Source organism: Rhizopus delemar, genomic scaffold (genome assembly GCF_000149305.1).
Source record: "Rhizopus delemar RA 99-880 supercont3.35 genomic scaffold, whole genome shotgun sequence".
Taxonomy (NCBI): Eukaryota; Fungi; Mucoromycota; class Mucoromycetes; order Mucorales; family Rhizopodaceae; genus Rhizopus; species Rhizopus delemar.
In genome coordinates this window covers 1-18,518 of record NW_027137861.1, presented here as the reverse complement: position 1 = coordinate 18,518, position 18,518 = coordinate 1, and the positions used below count along the sequence as shown (strand labels likewise).

At 32.8% G+C, this 18,518-nt stretch overlaps 8 protein-coding genes and 2 non-coding genes across 10 annotated transcripts; 5 read left to right on the top strand and 5 right to left on the bottom strand.

Moving 5' to 3' along the window:
* Nucleotides 1–55: 55 nt before the first annotated feature.
* RO3G_17311 (uncharacterized protein) lies at nucleotides 56–1,545 on the top strand (the record flags this gene model as incomplete). Its single annotated transcript, XM_067671895.1, has 3 exons — nucleotides 56–350; nucleotides 395–1,165; nucleotides 1,241–1,545. 3 exons carry the CDS (start codon nucleotides 56–58, stop codon nucleotides 1,543–1,545), a joined length of 1,371 nt encoding a protein of 456 aa, XP_067527996.1.
* Nucleotides 1,546–3,890: 2,345 nt separating this feature from the next.
* On the bottom strand, nucleotides 3,891–4,274 carry RO3G_17310 (uncharacterized protein; the record flags this gene model as incomplete). The annotated part of the gene is made up of 1 exon (XM_067671894.1): nucleotides 3,891–4,274. One exon carries the CDS (start codon nucleotides 4,272–4,274, stop codon nucleotides 3,891–3,893), a length of 384 nt encoding a protein of 127 aa, XP_067527995.1.
* A 3,376-nt stretch (nucleotides 4,275–7,650) lies between these two features.
* RO3G_17309 (uncharacterized protein) lies at nucleotides 7,651–9,140 on the bottom strand (the record flags this gene model as incomplete). Its single annotated transcript, XM_067671893.1, has 3 exons — nucleotides 7,651–7,955; nucleotides 8,031–8,801; nucleotides 8,846–9,140. The coding sequence occupies 3 exons, from the start codon at nucleotides 9,138–9,140 to the stop codon at nucleotides 7,651–7,653; spliced, it is 1,371 nt and encodes a 456-aa protein (XP_067527994.1).
* Nucleotides 9,141–10,848: 1,708 nt separating this feature from the next.
* Nucleotides 10,849–10,921, bottom strand: RO3G_19236. The gene has a single exon. It is a non-coding gene; the product is annotated as a tRNA-Lys (tRNA).
* A 180-nt stretch (nucleotides 10,922–11,101) lies between these two features.
* Nucleotides 11,102–11,701, bottom strand: RO3G_17308 (uncharacterized protein; the record flags this gene model as incomplete). Its single annotated transcript, XM_067671892.1, has 1 exon — nucleotides 11,102–11,701. One exon carries the CDS (start codon nucleotides 11,699–11,701, stop codon nucleotides 11,102–11,104), a length of 600 nt encoding a protein of 199 aa, XP_067527993.1.
* A 399-nt stretch (nucleotides 11,702–12,100) lies between these two features.
* Nucleotides 12,101–12,959, top strand: RO3G_17307 (uncharacterized protein; the record flags this gene model as incomplete). Its single annotated transcript, XM_067671891.1, has 3 exons — nucleotides 12,101–12,623; nucleotides 12,812–12,831; nucleotides 12,930–12,959. The coding sequence occupies 3 exons, from the start codon at nucleotides 12,101–12,103 to the stop codon at nucleotides 12,957–12,959; spliced, it is 573 nt and encodes a 190-aa protein (XP_067527992.1).
* Nucleotides 12,960–13,604: 645 nt separating this feature from the next.
* RO3G_17306 (uncharacterized protein) lies at nucleotides 13,605–13,946 on the top strand (the record flags this gene model as incomplete). The annotated part of the gene is made up of 2 exons (XM_067671890.1): nucleotides 13,605–13,683; nucleotides 13,849–13,946. 2 exons carry the CDS (start codon nucleotides 13,605–13,607, stop codon nucleotides 13,944–13,946), a joined length of 177 nt encoding a protein of 58 aa, XP_067527991.1.
* A 1,098-nt stretch (nucleotides 13,947–15,044) lies between these two features.
* Nucleotides 15,045–15,117, bottom strand: RO3G_19235. Its single transcript has one exon. It is a non-coding gene; the product is annotated as a tRNA-Arg (tRNA).
* A 708-nt stretch (nucleotides 15,118–15,825) lies between these two features.
* RO3G_17305 (uncharacterized protein) lies at nucleotides 15,826–16,048 on the top strand (the record flags this gene model as incomplete). The annotated part of the gene is made up of 2 exons (XM_067671889.1): nucleotides 15,826–15,863; nucleotides 15,937–16,048. 2 exons carry the CDS (start codon nucleotides 15,826–15,828, stop codon nucleotides 16,046–16,048), a joined length of 150 nt encoding a protein of 49 aa, XP_067527990.1.
* A 1,518-nt stretch (nucleotides 16,049–17,566) lies between these two features.
* On the top strand, nucleotides 17,567–17,848 carry RO3G_17304 (uncharacterized protein; the record flags this gene model as incomplete). The annotated part of the gene is made up of 1 exon (XM_067671888.1): nucleotides 17,567–17,848. A coding segment is annotated over one exon (282 nt), but the record flags the coding sequence as incomplete, so codon positions are not given.
* Between the last annotated feature and the right edge of the window lie 670 nt (nucleotides 17,849–18,518).

Sequence of the window (18,518 nt, the reverse complement as noted above, 5' to 3'; positions counted from 1 at the left end):
CATTGGTGCTATTTCTACTCAACCAGAGGTTAGATGTCCTAAATGCAGCGAAATCATGCGTGGTCCAACATGGAGAGCATCTCGTAATCAGTATCAATTTCGCTGCTATAATCGTGCTGCGCATGCAACAGAAGTCTCGCAATCTGTGACAAAAAACTCAATGTTTTACCGAAAAAGATGTGATATTCGTATAACATTGAAGGTTATATTTCGCCTTACTATGAACCAAGAAAGGTTTTCAACCATCTATAGAGATCTTTCAATTCACTACAAGGTGATTGCCCAGTTGTACCGCGACTTGATTGTTGTTTTTGAAAGCGACTTGTTAAGACATAATCCAATTATGTTAGGTAAGTTATGAGTTTTTCTTTTATATCTTATTTACATGATGTAGGTGGGTCAGGTGTAGACCATGTCCAAATTGATGAGTCGAAATTTGGTAAGAGGAAATACCATAGAGGCCATCGAGTGGAAGGCGTATGGGTTTTGGGCATGGTCGAAGCTATTGCTCTTGGTACAAATAGGGTTGTGACAGTATCACAAGAAAACGGGGAGACTGAAACAAGATTGGTACCACAATTTAAAGCAGGCCGCAGATTTTTATGCACTGTTCCAAACCGAAACGCACATACCCTTATACCCATCATTCGAAAGTACGTTGCTCCAGGTACAACAATCAGAACAGATGGCTGGCGTGCCTACAGCGGCTTGCACCCTAGGGAGCGATACAATGCCCGCACTGGAGCTCTTCAAGTTGCAATGATGGACAGTGAGCAGCATATCTACAGACATCAAGTAGTTAATCATTCCCTTGGGTTTGCTACGGAAGATCAAGTACGCCAAAACAATACTCAAGGGATGATCAATACAAACATCATAGAAGGATTGTGGGCCGATGTCAAAAGGGAAATGCAAGCTAGACATCGTACAAAGGTTGAATGTCCATATCGCCTACTGGAGTACTTATGGCGTTATGAAAATCGCAACCGAATTTGGGCCGCTCTAGTGCGTGGTTTAGGAGAAGTATCGTTTCCTAATATGCCAAGGCAGAGAAATAGAGACGAAGAAGTTGAAAATTATCAACTTATAACAGAAGAAGAAGGAAGTGAAGAGGTGATAGAAGGGGATCCAACAGATGAAATGAACAACAATCATGAAATTGACAGTAATTATTTATACAAAAAAAAATGATAGCCTTATATTTGTCTGGATCAATGTAATACTAATTTCTGCATAATAGTCGATATTGGTGATGACACAGATACGGATGATACTGATGATGATCCAGATTATCAAGAAGTACAAGTACAACCACCTCCAGCACGTCGCCGTAGGATTAATAGAAGATCTGATGTCGCAGTCGTGATAGAAGATGAAAGCAACGCTTTACCTAGTTCTGGTAACAGTAGTGCTCTTTCAGTAGAAGAAGCTACAAGTAGATTAATGGATGTTGTACGTAACCGAGAATTAAATAACTTTCGAGAAGCATCAGAAGCATTATACAATGCTATGATCGCAGAGCAAAATACTCCAAATGCAGTATAATAAACGTAACATATATTAAAAAATATAGGCATTTTTTTGTTAAGGTATTTGCTACGTACTTCGTCAATTTATTAGGGTCATTTTACTGTATCTTATTTAATTAAACCAATATGAAGTGGCTATCCTTTATTTAATGTAGTCAATACGTAACTATATGCTAACTTTAATTTGCAAAGCAAAAGCGCTATTATCATGTGCTCTTGCTTAATTATAATTCTTCTTTGCCTAAAAAGTACTTACTGTTGTGTTTTTTCATTACATCTACTATGAACTATAGACACACATCTAAAAAAAAATAAATAGCAAAGAAATATACCGTATCCAGTAAAAATAATTTATATTTTTTTTAATTCAAATTATAATGTGAATAACATATTTAATAAGAACACTTAAAATTTAAATAAGAATAGATTTGTAATTAAAAAGCATTATAAAAACGGTATGTATAATATTTTAAATGATATTCAAGAATGATATCACGTTATTATATAACAGTATATAGTTTATTACTTTTGTAAAACAGTAACTGATTGTAGTTGACATTAATAAATATAAGTCTTAATACAAGATCATAATTAAAATAAAACAAAATATAAGTTTATTTAAATAAGATCATACCGCTGTAGAACAGTAACTGACTGTAGTTGACATTAATAAATATAAGTCTTAATACAAGATCATAATTAAAATAAAATAAAATACAAGTTTATTTAAATAAGATCATACAATCAATTCCAATTAAACATGTTCTTTTAGAATATGTATTGTATTCATGAGAGTTCTTTGATAAGAAGACGTATCAACTAAAATAACCAAATCCAATCCAATGTCAGGAATATTGCTAATCTTTCACATAATTGAAATAACGCGTAAAATAACGTTATTCAAATCAGTGAGGAATTCCCAGAATAAAAGATCATCTATGACAGACATACAAAAGAACAAATGAAAAGTTTTCATGATCATAATTAGAGATAACACTTGCTAAAGTACCTGAATATTAGAAAAACGATAGCAATAGAAGATATCAAGCCACTCACTCAATAAGATATAAATACCTGCCTTCAATTAGAATAATTTTTACTTTAACTTAAACTGAAATAAAGATCAGACTCGAAACGTTCACAAACTGTTTCTTTATTTTTGTTTTTACCTCTTGTTTTCTATGATCTTAACAATTACAATTAGTTTTTTTACAACTAATGTTTGAACCATAACGAAGAAATAACGATATTTTAAGAATCAAGGAAACAATGTGATTCTTACATAATAATAATGATGTTATCAAGTTAAAAAACTTAGTATCTATATTAAATGCATCAAAAGATGTTTAGGAATAAGCTTCCATTTGGTATAAATGCTCGGACAGTGGATGATGCCTCTTTGCAAGATATCCTTATTATAGCATATACGCTACGGACCCTAATTAGGTCGCAAAAATTTTGGCGGCCATATCGATATTTCATGTAACTGCCATACATCAATAATATTAGAGTTCAAGAAACATACAAAGGAGTTGGCGATTGCTAATCCTTCAAAAAAGTAAATGAGGGCAAGCTGAGAAAACCAGATGCTTACAGTGCCAGATGTGCCCCAAAATTCAATTTTTCAGATTCCATTCAAACTTTTACCCAATGTAGCATATTATTGGGTAAGTCATTTCCCAAATTCTCGGAGTGTGAAAGCAAATATTCGCTCCGCAATAATAGAAAACGTGCGGATATGCTATAAATTTAAGGAACACATAAAATTCTTTCTACTCGATAGTTTTTGATAAAATTTTGCATACTATATGCACTAACAAATAAAAATGTTTATGCAAAATCTCCGCCAAAATCGCCGACATTTTTATTTTTTTGCTGCTGTTTTTAGCATGTTTCTCTTCATCAAAACACAATATGCTAACAAATTTAAAAGTTATATTTTTGGAGTATACAGTTACACAAATGTTCAAATTTTTATTAAAATCTGTAAAGATGTCATTGATATAAAGCTTGCCAAAAAAAATTGTGTACCGCCTATTTTCAGACGCAAAAATTTATAGCAAAGAGTCGGAATTCGAAAACGAAAGTGGTACCAATCGATGCGCAATGGCCAAAAGTATATACTTCCATATTTGGAATGTAGTTCTAGCGCCGATTGAACTGTAGAACTTATGATTTATCCATCGTGGCCTGAAGTGCCAATTGTCCCATTATTTTCAGCACATTGCCTTTTTTAAATACGAATGTTACCGTATCTAAAAATAGACAGCCAAGGCTTTCGAATGATGTATAGAATACGTCTGTACGCTTAATTTTAGCTCCGCTACAGGCTTCCAAAAAGATGGACGGTAAATCTTTCATTTAGCCTCTTGCTTTCTGAACCTTAGTCAATAAAGGCTTTTTTACCTTTATTTTAGCATGGAAGTTCATGCTTTTCATAACCTTAATGGTGCCCGAGTAACTGATAGTGTGGCCAGTGCATACTAGATACTTATGAACAGCCTTCACAGTCTTGAGGGTACCATTAATAATCTGCTTACGTATATAAGACTTGGTGGTAACACTTAAAACAGCCTTTCTACCAGGGTTTGCTGTTACTCTACCAGGAGAAAACTTGTTGGCATATCTGCTTAAGGTGGATTTTTTTAAGTTTGGAATACGTTCCATTATCACTGAATATGGCTTGTTCTGTAAAACCAACGATTTGATGTTTTCTTGCTTGTTTTTAGAGAGAGCGCGAACCATATGTGTAGTGGTACCTTAAAGCTTCGATATATAAAGAAAGAAAAGGAAAAAAAAATGTTTGACCGGGGATAAATTAATTTTATAAGTCAAATAGGCTTTTTCGGCGATAGTCGGAATACTATGACTCCTAATTAGCCAAAAAACTCCAGTGGAAGCTCCACCAATTAACAAATAAACTTATCTACAGTTGTAGTGGAAAAATGGTTCCAATGTTGGTTTTTGTATTTAATCTTAATTTTTTCCCGACTGTGTAACAATACACGCAAAATTTTTTTCAGTAATATTAGCTGTAAATGCGCTAAAAAATGCATGTTTTTGTGAGCCGTTACCATTTGTAGTTCCAAAGATATAAAGCTTTAAAGTTGCAAATCAAAAACATTGGAACCATTTTTCCACCCACTGTAATAAAAATATCAGGAACTTTATAAGTAAAGATAGCCTGTTTATAATATAAGTGATTCTTTATTGAAAATGAATAAGATATAGAATAATTGTGTCAAAGAAAATAATTGTTGGGATATTTATACTAGTTGTGGTTGTTCTTTTTTTTTTCTTTTTTCTTTTTCTTTTTTTTTTGAAGTTTCTTTCATTTTTCTATTTTTTTCATTTTTGAACCTTGTTTGATATTTGAACTTTCTAGTCTTCGCTAGCCTGACTTTGTGTAACGCTTTCATTTTGGTTTTGTGGGTTACAATGTCTTCATCATTCTCGTTACAACATCTATGTCGAACGACATCAAAATTATTCTTGTGATCAACATCATTCTCTTGATCTAAAATTTCATCATTTGTGCTACAATAAAATAAAAAGATCTGTCAGCTTGTCGTGTTTGATCACGAATAGTCTTTTTATAGTAATTAACAAAGGTACAGATAAATTATTAAGTACTTGAAGATTTTCTTTTATTTAATAAAGATAATGTATATTTATACTATTTTATATTTGCTGCGGAGGTGACGTTTGTTATGTATTGATATAATGTTGATATTGAAAGCACTGCGGATATACTGCGTCTATACTGCGGTTGACATTTACAAGTAGAAGTATTGTAACTTGTTAGTACTTGGGACTTGGCTTGTGTTAAAGTGATGTAGATTTGTTTAAATTGAGGTTTGAAGTCTTGAATGACTTGAGTTTAGGTAACTTGATTGAACGTTTAACAGTTCTTTAGAGTAAATTGTGGACAATTGGCACTTCAGGCCACGATGGATAAATCATAAGTTCTACAGTTCAATCGGCGCTAGAACTACATTCCAAATATGGAAGTATATACTTTTGGCCATTGCGCATCGATTGGTACCACTTTCGTTTTCGAATTCCGACTCTTTGCTATAAATTTTTGCGTCTGAAAATAGGCGGTACACAATTTTTTTTGGCAAGCTTTATATCAATGACATCTTTACAGATTTTAATAAAAATTTGAACATTTGTGTAACTGTATACTCCAAAAATATAACTTTTAAATTTGTTAGCATATTGTGTTTTGATGAAGAGAAACATGCTAAAAACAGCAGCAAAAAAATAAAAATGTCGGCGATTTTGGCGGAGATTTTGCATAAACATTTTTATTTGTTAGTGCATATAGTATGCAAAATTTTATCAAAAACTATCGAGTAGAAAGAATTTTATGTGTTCCTTAAATTTATAGCATATCCGCACGTTTTCTATTATTGCGGAGCGAATATTTGCTTTCACACTCCGAGAATTTGGGAAATGACTTACCCAATAATATGCTACATTGGGTAAAAGTTTGAATGGAATCTGAAAAATTGAATTTTGGGGCACATCTGGCACTGTAAGCATCTGGTTTTCTCAGCTTGCCCTCATTTACTTTTTTGAAGGATTAGCAATCGCCAACTCCTTTGTATGTTTCTTGAACTCTAATATTATTGATGTATGGCAGTTACATGAAATATCGATATGGCCGCCAAAATTTTTGCGACCTAATTAGGGTCCGTAGCGTATATGCTATAATAAGGATATCTTGCAAAGAGGCATCATCCACTGTCCGAGCATTTATACCAAATGGAAGCTTATTCCTAAACATCTTTTGATGCATTTAATATAGATACTAAGTTTTTTAACTTGATAACATCATTATTATTATGTAAGAATCACATTGTTTCCTTGATTCTTAAAATATCGTTATTTCTTCGTTATGGTTCAAACATTAGTTGTAAAAAAACTAATTGTAATTGTTAAGATCATAGAAAACAAGAGGTAAAAACAAAAATAAAGAAACAGTTTGTGAACGTTTCGAGTCTGATCTTTATTTCAGTTTAAGTTAAAGTAAAAATTATTCTAATTGAAGGCAGGTATTTATATCTTATTGAGTGAGTGGCTTGATATCTTCTATTGCTATCGTTTTTCTAATATTCAGGTACTTTAGCAAGTGTTATCTCTAATTATGATCATGAAAACTTTTCATTTGTTCTTTTGTATGTCTGTCATAGATGATCTTTTATTCTGGGAATTCCTCACTGATTTGAATAACGTTATTTTACGCGTTATTTCAATTATGTGAAAGATTAGCAATATTCCTGACATTGGATTGGATTTGGTTATTTTAGTTGATACTTCTTCTTATCAAAGAACTTTCATGAATACAATAGATATTCTAAAAGAAGATGTTTAATTGGAATTGATTGTATGATCTTATTTAAATAAATTTGTATCTTATTTTATTTTAATTATGATCTTGTATTAAGACTTATATTTATTAATGTCAACTACAGTCAGTTACTGTTCTACAGCGGTATGATCTTATTTAAATAAACTTATATTTTGTTTTATTTTAATTATGATCTTGTATTAATGCTTGTATTTATTAATGTCAACTACAATCAGTTACTGTTTTACAAAAGTAATAAACTATATACTGTTATATAATAACGTGATATCATTCTTGAATATCATTTAAAAATATTAATACATACCGTTTTTATAATGCTTTTTTAATTACAAATCTATTCTTAATTAAATTTTAAGTGTTCTTATTAAATATGTTATTCACATTATAATTTGAATTAAAAAAAATATAAATTATTTTTACTGGATACGGTATATTTCTTTGCTATTTATTTTTTTTTAGATGTGTGTCTATAGTTCATAGTAGATGTAATGAAAAAACACAACAGTAAGTACTTTTTAGGCAAAGAAGAATTATAATTAAGCAAGAGCACATGATAATAGCGCTTTTGCTTTGCAAATTAAAGTTAGCATATAGTTACGTATTGACTACATTAAATAAAGGATAGCCACTTCATATTGGTTTAATTAAATAAGATACAGTAAAATGACCCTAATAAATTGACGAAGTACGTAGCAAATACCTTAACAAAAAAATGCCTATATTTTTTAATATATGTTACGTTTATTATACTGCATTTGGAGTATTTTGCTCTGCGATCATAGCATTGTATAATGCTTCTGATGCTTCTCGAAAGTTATTTAATTCTCGGTTACGTACAACATCCATTAATCTACTTGTAGCTTCTTCTACTGAAAGAGCACTACTGTTACCAGAACTAGGTAAAGCGTTGCTTTCATCTTCTATCACGACTGCGACATCAGATCTTCTATTAATCCTACGGCGACGTGCTGGAGGTGGTTGTACTTGTACTTCTTGATAATCTGGATCATCATCAGTATCATCCGTATCTGTGTCATCACCAATATCGACTATTATGCAGAAATTAGTATTACATTGATCCAGACAAATATAAGGCTATCATTTTTTTTTGTATAAATAATTACTGTCAATTTCATGATTGTTGTTCATTTCATCTGTTGGATCCCCTTCTATCACCTCTTCACTTCCTTCTTCTTCTGTTATAAGTTGATAATTTTCAACTTCTTCGTCTCTATTTCTCTGCCTTGGCATATTAGGAAACGATACTTCTCCTAAACCACGCACTAGAGCGGCCCAAATTCGGTTGCGATTTTCATAACGCCATAAGTACTCCAGTAGGCGATATGGACATTCAACCTTTGTACGATGTCTAGCTTGCATTTCCCTTTTGACATCGGCCCACAATCCTTCTATGATGTTTGTATTGATCATCCCTTGAGTATTGTTTTGGCGTACTTGATCTTCCGTAGCAAACCCAAGGGAATGATTAACTACTTGATGTCTGTAGATATGCTGCTCACTGTCCATCATTGCAACTTGAAGAGCTCCAGTGCGGGCATTGTATCGCTCCCTAGGGTGCAAGCCGCTGTAGGCACGCCAGCCATCTGTTCTGATTGTTGTACCTGGAGCAACGTACTTTCGAATGATGGGTATAAGGGTATGTGCGTTTCGGTTTGGAACAGTGCATAAAAATCTGCGGCCTGCTTTAAATTGTGGTACCAATCTTGTTTCAGTCTCCCCGTTTTCTTGTGATACTGTCACAACCCTATTTGTACCAAGAGCAATAGCTTCGACCATGCCCAAAACCCATACGCCTTCCACTCGATGGCCTCTATGGTATTTCCTCTTACCAAATTTCGACTCATCAATTTGGACATGGTCTACACCTGACCCACCTACATCATGTAAATAAGATATAAAAGAAAAACTCATAACTTACCTAACATAATTGGATTATGTCTTAACAAGTCGCTTTCAAAAACAACAATCAAGTCGCGGTACAACTGGGCAATCACCTTGTAGTGAATTGAAAGATCTCTATAGATGGTTGAAAACCTTTCTTGGTTCATAGTAAGGCGAAATATAACCTTCAATGTTATACGAATATCACATCTTTTTCGGTAAAACATTGAGTTTTTTGTCACAGATTGCGAGACTTCTGTTGCATGCGCAGCACGATTATAGCAGCGAAATTGATACTGATTACGAGATGCTCTCCATGTTGGACCACGCATGATTTCGCTGCATTTAGGACATCTAACCTCTGGTTGAGTAGAAATAGCACCAATGCTTCTTAAAAAACTAAAGAAAAAAAATTAACAATCTTATTTTGTTAAAAAAAAAGATATTTGCCTCCAACAAGAATCGAAAGAAATTGTAATAGCTTCTCTGTCCAATTCACCATTAGGTACAATTCTTGAGCTTGGACCATTGGAAATTAAATTGTTATTGTTTGCTGACATACTTGTATACTGTATCTAGTTTGAAGTTGAATGTTTCAATAGTATAGTTTTTTATAAAAAAAAAAAGAACTTAATGAATAATGGTTACTTATATTATCTTCAACTTACCTTTTATTAAAAACTAAAAAAAAGAAAAACAAAAGAAAAAAGAAAAAACATGAAGCCACAAAAAAACTTTTTTTGTGGCTTACAAAATCCTTTGAGCTCCGAAACAAAAAAAAAGGAAAACGTAATTCGTTATCACAGAAGTATAAAATGGTAACAGGATGTTTCGAACTCACGACATCAAGATTAGAAAGGAGGGCATTGCCAATTAAGCTATTTTGTAATTTCTGAGAAATAATGCATTAGATACATCTGATCATTTGTTACAAATATTTTGATGGCTGTTAAGCAAGTTTAAAAGCACTATATGGTGTTGACTACTTTTAAAAATTACTAATGTACCAAATGATATGAAAACCAACTTGGAATAAAGGGGCTTCACTTAAGAAATGCCCCATTATTCTTGACTAAATCGGGATATATTCGGAATTTCAAAAATTAAACAGCGCCATTCGATTATCCTTGTCTTATAACCTTAGTTTCCATTTTTGGATGGTTATTCTAGCTCCGCTATAGCTGTAGAACTTATGATTTATCCATCGTGGCCTGAAGTGCCAATCACCCTAAATTGTCTTTGAGTAGTGACCACCAGATCTTTTTAGATCAATAAGGTTAAGAATAAGATTTTTTGATAAACGATAAAAATAAAAGGGATCTTTCTTGATTTGTGATAACTCGGATATCAGATCAGAAAGAATAAGTAAAAATAAAAAGAAAAGAAAAGGTTATTGTGATCCAATAAGAAAAGATTGCTTTTTAAGCGTAAGAAGATTTGATTTATTGAATTGGATTGGATAATGTTATTTTGTTTAAAAATATTCATCTTATTTATATAAAAATTGGCGTGGCTTATTGTTTGTGTTGTTATTTTGTAGTATGGTTGGTTTAGTTTGAGTGTTTTAGAGAAGTTTTTCTTGAAATTTTTAAAGTAAGATACTGTAGTGACCACCAGATCTTTTAATTAAGATCAAATAAAGGTAAAGATAAAAAAATAAAGGGATCAGGAACTTTTTATGAGAAGGTTGCCTGTTTATTGAGTAAAATATATAAAATAAAATGTGAGTAGAACTGTACTGTCCTTTTTTCTTCATCTAAATAGTTGGGATATTTATATTGTTAATTTTTTTTTTTTTTTTTTTCTTTTTGACTTTTTTCATTTTTTGACTTCTTTGTCACAGTGTTGTTTGACATCTATGTCGCTGGACATCAAAATTATTCTTGTGATCAGCATTGTTCTCTTGATCTAAAATTTCATCATTTGTGCTACAGTATTAAAAAGGAATCTTTGTAACATAACCCAAAAGGAGAATAAAACATATGACAAGCTTCCTATACAGACCACAAACGAGGACAGGACCGTCCTTTGACTGACTTCAGCCCGACGGGGGGGTCGAACCCCCAACCTTGAGATTAAGAGTCTCACGCTCTACCGATTGAGCTAGCCGGGCAGGATGTGCTGTGATATGTGCTATGTTTATCAGGACCGCTTCGTTTTCTCAAATGAACAGTGCACCCAAACCCTATGTTCTAAATTATTATGCATCGGCTATTTTAACAGTGGAACATCGTGTAAAAAAATACGAAATTGAATTTTCAGAATAGAGATGTAATTTTTGTACCAAAAAAAGCTACCCGGGTCCCTCACTGGTTATACAGCCCCACAACATGATACCACTACCACTATGCTTCATTGTAACCTCAATGTGATGAAGCTGAAGACGGCCTCCTTTGCGCTTCCAGTAGTATTTACAGCCATCCGAGCCCCAAATATTAATTTTGGTTTCATCCGAGAAGATGATACGTCGCCAGTTGTGAATGGTCCAATACTGATGCTTTTTAGCCCCAGCTAATCGAGCTTTTTTGTGCTGTGCAGCGAGTAAAGGCTTCTTCTTTTTTATCTCAGCAAAGATCTCCACAGAATGCAAAACGTTACTAGCGGATTGGTACGACATAGAATAGCCCAACTCTTCCAACTTCAGGTGGACCTCCTTCGCAGTCCTTAATGAGCCGTTTAGAACCTCTCGCTTGATTAGACGACGAGTGATGTCGCTTACAAGATGCTGTTTGTCACCTTTATTGCGAATCCGGTTAGGCATCCACTTATTTGCATGGTTGATAACATTGTTTTGATGCACTCCAAGCCGCTTTGCAATAATATCAGTCAATACATCATGCTCTAGTGCTGATTTGATGTCCATTTGCGTTTCATATGGTAAGGATTTGGGCATTTTTGCAGATGGATAGATGATGCAGTAGATGGAAATTTACTTACGGATTAGCGAAAGAAAGAATAATCAATTCTTTTCCAAAATTTAAATTTTATGTTCCGAGGTGACTGCGCTACCGGGAAATGTCTAAAACTTGCCGGAACGTTGTTTGGAATGACCTATGGCGGAGAAAAGAAATAACTGATGGAAGTCAAAATACCTCACAAATAGACTGCCTCCAGTTCATAGTTGCTTATTCGCTCAGGTTTCTATTTCCGTCGTCGGAATTTTATGAAAATATACTCAACTTATTGTACAACATCTGTGCAAAGTTTGAGAAAGATACAAAAGCTATTGAGTAATCTGGAAGACTATAACGTCAAAAAGTGTTCAGGTTTGTGAGGTATTTTGACCCACTGTATGGTATTAAGTGACGAAACGAAAGTCAATGTTTATGGCTCAGATGGTTGCAAGTACTTTTGGAGTCGACCTGATGATAAACTTCAACCCCATCATCTCGACTTAACAGTTAAAGGAGGGGGTGGTAGCATTATGGTATGGGGTTGTATTACCTATGACGGACCTGGTTATGCATACTGGATTAGTGAAGGCACAATGAAGGCTTCTGATTACGTCGGAATACTTGGTACAACTCTTATGGGTAGCCTTGAGTACTACGGTTACCATCCTCAGGACATCTATTTTCAGCAGGATAACGATCCTAAACACACGTCTAACCTAGCTAGGCAATGGTTCAAGGACAACAACTTCAAGTGTGATCATACCTTCAACTGGCCTTCACAAAGTCCAGATCTAAACCCAATAGAGCACATCTGGCACCACCTTAAGCTCAAGTTAAGTGCCTATGATACTAGGGCAAAAGGTGTACATGAATTATGGAATCACCTTGAAAAAGAATGGTCTACTTTTACTGCAGAAGACTGTAGGAGATACATAGATAGTATGCCAGATCGTTGTAGGGCTGTAATTGCTGCGAAAGGCGGTCATACAAGATATTAATAAAATAATGCACATAGTGGAAAAATGGTTCCAATGTTGGTTTTTGTATTTAATCTTAATTTTTCCCGATTGTGTAACAATACAAGCAAAAAATTTTTTCAGTAATATTAGCTGTAAATGCGCTACAAAATGTATGTTTTTGTGAGCCGTTACCATTTGTAGTTCCAAGGATATAAAGCTTTAAATTTGCAAATCGAAAGCATTGGAACCATTTTTCCACCCACTGTAGATCAATAAGGTTAAGAGTAAGATTGTTTGATAAAAGATAAAAAAAATAAAAGGGACCTTTCTTGATCCGTGATAACTCGGGTATCAGATCAGAAAGAATAAGTAAAAATAAAAAGAAAAGAAAAAGGTAATTGTGACCCAATAAGAAAAGATTGCTTTTTTAAGCATAAGAAGATTTGATTTCTTGAATTTATAGGATTTATTGGATATCGAATATTTGTTAAAAATAATTATCTTATTTATATATAAAAATATGGGGCGCCTTTTGTCTCTTGTCATGAACTGTAAATTACAGTTCATGTTGTAATTTTTATTGCTTTAATGGCTTGAGATTTGAATAGGCTTTTAGATTGATGATAGAGTTGATAAGAAGGTTTGATAAGAGTTTTTAAAGGTAGATTCGTTGCTAATAGTGACCACCAGATCTTGTTGAGTTGATCAGACTTGTTTGTAGTAATTTAATAAGAGATTTGAAAGTGTTTACTGTAGTGATTTGACTATTAGGCATAAAGTATAAGAATGCAAAATAGTCGCATCACTTCCATAATAAGAATAAATACAAAATACCATTTTCATAGAAATCCAGTATAAGCCCAATAAGGAGTAAGCGCTGCATAAAGACCTTAAAGAACGGTAGCTGGGATAACAATGAGTAAACCATAAAAAGAAATCATAAATGGAAGTCCAATGTAACAATAGGAAAATAAAGGACAATTTCCCTAAGCCTTTCCCAGGTACCAACTATCAAGTATCAAGTAATCAAACATCAGTCATCTCAAATAGAATGGGAAAACCTAACTTGTATATAAAGCCCTAGAATTAGTGTAGATTAAAAAAGGATATTCGAATTCTTTTAGAATAAAGAGACTCTAAACGTATTTCTTTGTACTATTCTTTTTTTTTATTTTATTTTTTTAAAGTAAAGCTCAATCTTTACATTTACAATGAAGATAATTTGCTTCAAGGGACTTGTCTTGCTTGTGTTTTAAGAGAGTTATACCAAAAGATTCAGGGATAAAGATACTTGATTTATTGGTTATTTATATAAAAAGAATATAAGATAAGTGAAATTTTTCAAAAAGAGAATAAAAAGCTAGGCTTTTTATAAGCAAAAAATATAAAGTTCAATTTTTACAAAAGTAAAAATATTGACGAAGGTTAAAAAATCTTGAAGTGGTTAAAAATATTTCAAAAGGTTAAAAAAATATCAAAACGTAAAAAATATATCAAATGGTTAAAAATTTGTCAAATGGGTAAAATAATGACAATTTGTAAAGTGATTTACAAAACGTTGTGATGATTGGATTGTGTAAGGTTTTTGTAGTATAAATAGGTTTGTACTGAATAAGTCTTGATATAAGATCAAAGGTTTTGATTCCAAAAAGAGTAATAAATTGAATATAAGTTCGCTTGTAATAAGTGACCGCCAGATCTTGTTAAGTAGATCAAACTGTTTTGAGTAAAGTAAAATAAAAAGATAATATAATAGGGATTACAATGAAGTGTATATGCTTCAAGGGACTTCTTGTTCTTGATGTTAAGTAAAATAAAAGAAAAATAAAAGAAATTTACTTTGAATGATATTTATTTGAAATAATCAAAAAGTAATATGAAGTAAGTAGAAACAAGGTTATGTAGAAACAAAAGTAAGTAAGAACAAAAGTAAGTAAAAAGTATAAGAAATATTGAAGTTATTTATATGTTTTTGGTTTTTCTGATTATATGCTGTTTTTGATGATTTTATGGATATTCTATATTTTTTTGTATTTTTCTGGATTTATCTGTATTCATACGTATTTGTTTGTATGTTCCTGGATTTAAACTAATTGGAGAGAGAAAAGTCGAATGCTGCCAAAGTTTGCTGCATTGTGTTACAACGTCAAAAATTAAAACTTGAAAGTTTCGGCGTTCACATCTTCATAATCATAGCTACAATGTTCTTCATCCAAACTGTAATTATTCATGCTTGTATCGGGGACTAAATTCTCGTTCGTGCGTGTTACAGTGCAACAATAACTTAAGTTACTTTAACAATCCATGTCGGAGTTGTTTTGTGCTTCGTCCAAAAAGAGACCATTCTCACAATGCACAGCAGAAGGAAAAAGCAAAGCAAAAGTGAGGCTACCAGGGGTCGAACCTGGAATCTCCTGATTCGTAGTCAGACGCCTTATCCATTGGGCCATAGCCCCTCACATGATTGTGATATGTGCTATGTTAGTCAGGACCGCTTCTTTTTTCCAAATGAAACACCGATGGGTCCGGGAGAAGATGACCGGAATAGACTAGTGTATGGACCGGAAGGTTATTTGACCCTGAGTGGTGGTCGTGCTGAGACTGAAATGAAGGTGGAAGTTAAGGGTCCTAAAGAGGATCCTTATCCTAATGCTTGATCAGTCGCTAATGAAGATGGTAATGGTGGCCTTATGTATTTTTTGAAGAATAATGGTGGTCCCATTAAATTGTAGATGTATAACGGAGTGGCTAGCAGCCAATGAAAAGTATAAAAGGATGTTTGATTTTTATTGAATAAACGATATACAGTCTTCTCTTTTCTTTTTATTATATTTCTTTTTATTATATTTCTTTTTTACACTTACTTTACGCCTTTAAAGTCAATACTAGTTCTCTTTTCCTGGTTACTGTTTTAAATTTCAAGCTATTCAAGGTAAAGCATAATCAGGGGAAAAGCATATATCAATTGTGATATATATTTTTTCCTTGATTATGTTTTACCTTGAATAGATTGACACTACAAATAATGTAGGAGCTTTGACGTAGAATTTTAACAGACCTAACAATCATAGATTCGTAGGTTTTATAATTTTTTATGAGAAAACATTATATCTTGCTGTATTGCACCTTTTTTAATTTTGAAAAAAGATTTAGGTGCGAAAAAAATGAAGAAATTGAACAGTATTTCTGTTTTTTTTGTAGGGTAAGTATTCATAGAGTTATTCATGTTTTAAAAAAGTGTCTGTTTTTTTTACAGATGATATTTTTTTGGAAAGCCTGTTCCCCTCTATCGTTGAAAGACCGATATCTTCTTTTTTTATTTTTGAGGGCAAAAAGCGGAAATCAAAAGTACTTTCGGATTATTTTGCTCAGAAGAATACATATTAGGAAGGTAGTCTGTGGTTTTTAGCTTAGGTCATTACAAACGTGTTACAGAACGTAACAAAATAGTCGTGTTTGGGAAAAAAAAAGACTTGGTAAAAAAAAGTTAAGTAAAAAAAAAGACAAAGTAAAAAAAAAAAAAAAAAAGAGTCTAGCAATAGAAAGTTCATTATTCAAATGAAAACAATAATTTAACAACAAATATACTTTATAGAAATGTAAATGTCTTTACATTATAAAATAATAATAAAATAAAGAAGCTCTGCTAACATTTTGTTACAAGGCAGTTATAATTAACAAATACATACAAAACTTTTTTGTTTATCAAATAAATATATTGCTTTATTATTTTTTATGCCAAATATTGTAAAAGAATATATGTTTTTAAGCTTATTCTCGTTCATTACTTACTTTATGTTTGCACATGGGAGTAATTTGCCATTAGCCATTAGCCATTAGAGATGTTAGCAATGGCAACTTTCTTTATCAAAAATAACTTTTCAGCAATAAACAACAATATAAGTTTGATATTCTTATAGTTTTATCGTATTGGAAAGAACAACTTTGCTCATGAGGTTCATGTTCGTCATCCGAATGTGTCCCATTAGGAATTCCTAATGTAAGAAAAAAAAAAGAAACCGACATTAGACTTGGTTGCTATTATTTTTTTTTATAAACTTACATTTGACCAGAACTTGAGCTTTCTTTTTTATCTTTTGTACCTTGAGCATCTAATGTGTTCCATGAAACAAAACCAGGGAGAAAAAAAAACCTGTTTTACTGCTGTAGTCCGTTAAGACCGAATTTTTTTTAACCTAAAATAAAAAAAAAAGAAAAAAATAATACTCTCCATGTTGAAGCTATAGCACTCGAGTAATAAAACTTGTTCAAGCAATGTATAAGTTATCTTTTGGGATATCATTAAATGTAAACTACATGAAAAGCAATTGTTTTTGACTTACAGTGAGTTAAAAAACCGTTTCAGTGTTCTTCCTACAGTAGGTCAAAAAACTGCTGCAAGGAATCCATTTTTCTTGGTTTTTGTAGCGCACATCCTGTTACAATGGCACAAACTGCCTCCGTTCCCACATAGTAAATCTTCTACATGTCTTGAAAAATCCGAAAGAGTTTAAGCCCTATTGGATAAGTATTGAATGAAGTATGAGATGCGCAATTTGAAAATTTGGAAAAACGAAAATTTGAACGGAATGAATTTATTTATTAATATTTAGTTGAACCTCCTTTTCTATTAATAATCTCTTGAGTTCTTTTCGAAATGTTATCTACATGACTTCCGAAAAGATATTTATCGAAATCAATTCATATTTTATCAACTTGTTCCCAAAGCACATTCGTGTTCTTTGCTCTACGTTCGTAATATTTGAGATTCAACTTCAATTGATGCCATACGTGCTCGATTGAATTTAAGTCCGGGCTCTGAGCTGGCCAATCGTTAATGTAGCTCTCTTGGTTACTACAGAACTAGGCCATTGTAAATTATGCCTTGTGTTTTGGGTCATTGTCATGCTAAAAGTAAATGTTGGACCAGTCGAAATTGTAGTACTTCATACTATCACGAAGCGTAGTGTTCAAAATATGCTAGTAAACAACCGAGTACAACTTTCCATCGTGAATTTAGCAAGCATATTCTGGTCCTTCAGAGGTTATACAACACCAGGACATCAATTTGCTAGCTTCATGCTGAATTACAAAATCCAGGTCATGATGTTGAAAAAGGTCACTTGGCCTTTTCCGATAGTGATTATCACCATCAAAGCCCTATACGTTGATCTTGGTTTCATTAAAGTAAACGATTTGTTGTCAGTCAACCATTGCCCAATCCTGATGCTCCTTGTTCCATTTCAACTGATGCTACGTATGCACTTTTGTCTGAAATGGCTCCTTTTTTTCTATCAGAAAATGGAACTCCATTGATTTCAGTACGTTAATTTCTGACTGGTATGAGATATCGTAGCCAAATCCAACAGGCTCCCGGTATACCTCTTTGGAAGTCTTTAAAACCCGTTCAATGACTTTTCTTTTGATTAACCGCTTCGTCACTTTGGAGACTACTGCAGGTCTATCACCTGTGCTCACTGTCCTACTTGAAAACAACGTTATAAAGTATCTACTAACAGTTGATTTATGTAATCCAGTCTCCTTAGCAATATCATATTTTGATGTGGATCCGGTTAGTGTCTGTTTGAGATCGTTTACTTTCTCCTCTGACAGTGATTTATGCATGCAATTGACGAGAGGCTAAAAACGAGAAATAATTTAAACAAGGGAATATAAAATTTAAAATAAAGGAATTGTAAGCATCCTTAAATACAGATAGCATTCTAATCACGTCAAAAGAGAGAAAAATTGTGATGGCAACCGGTTGGGTCGTATTAAAATTCATTATTTCAAACATATATAAACAAGTAAAAAATACCGGATGTTTAAAATATTATCTTTAGCAGTATCAAATTCC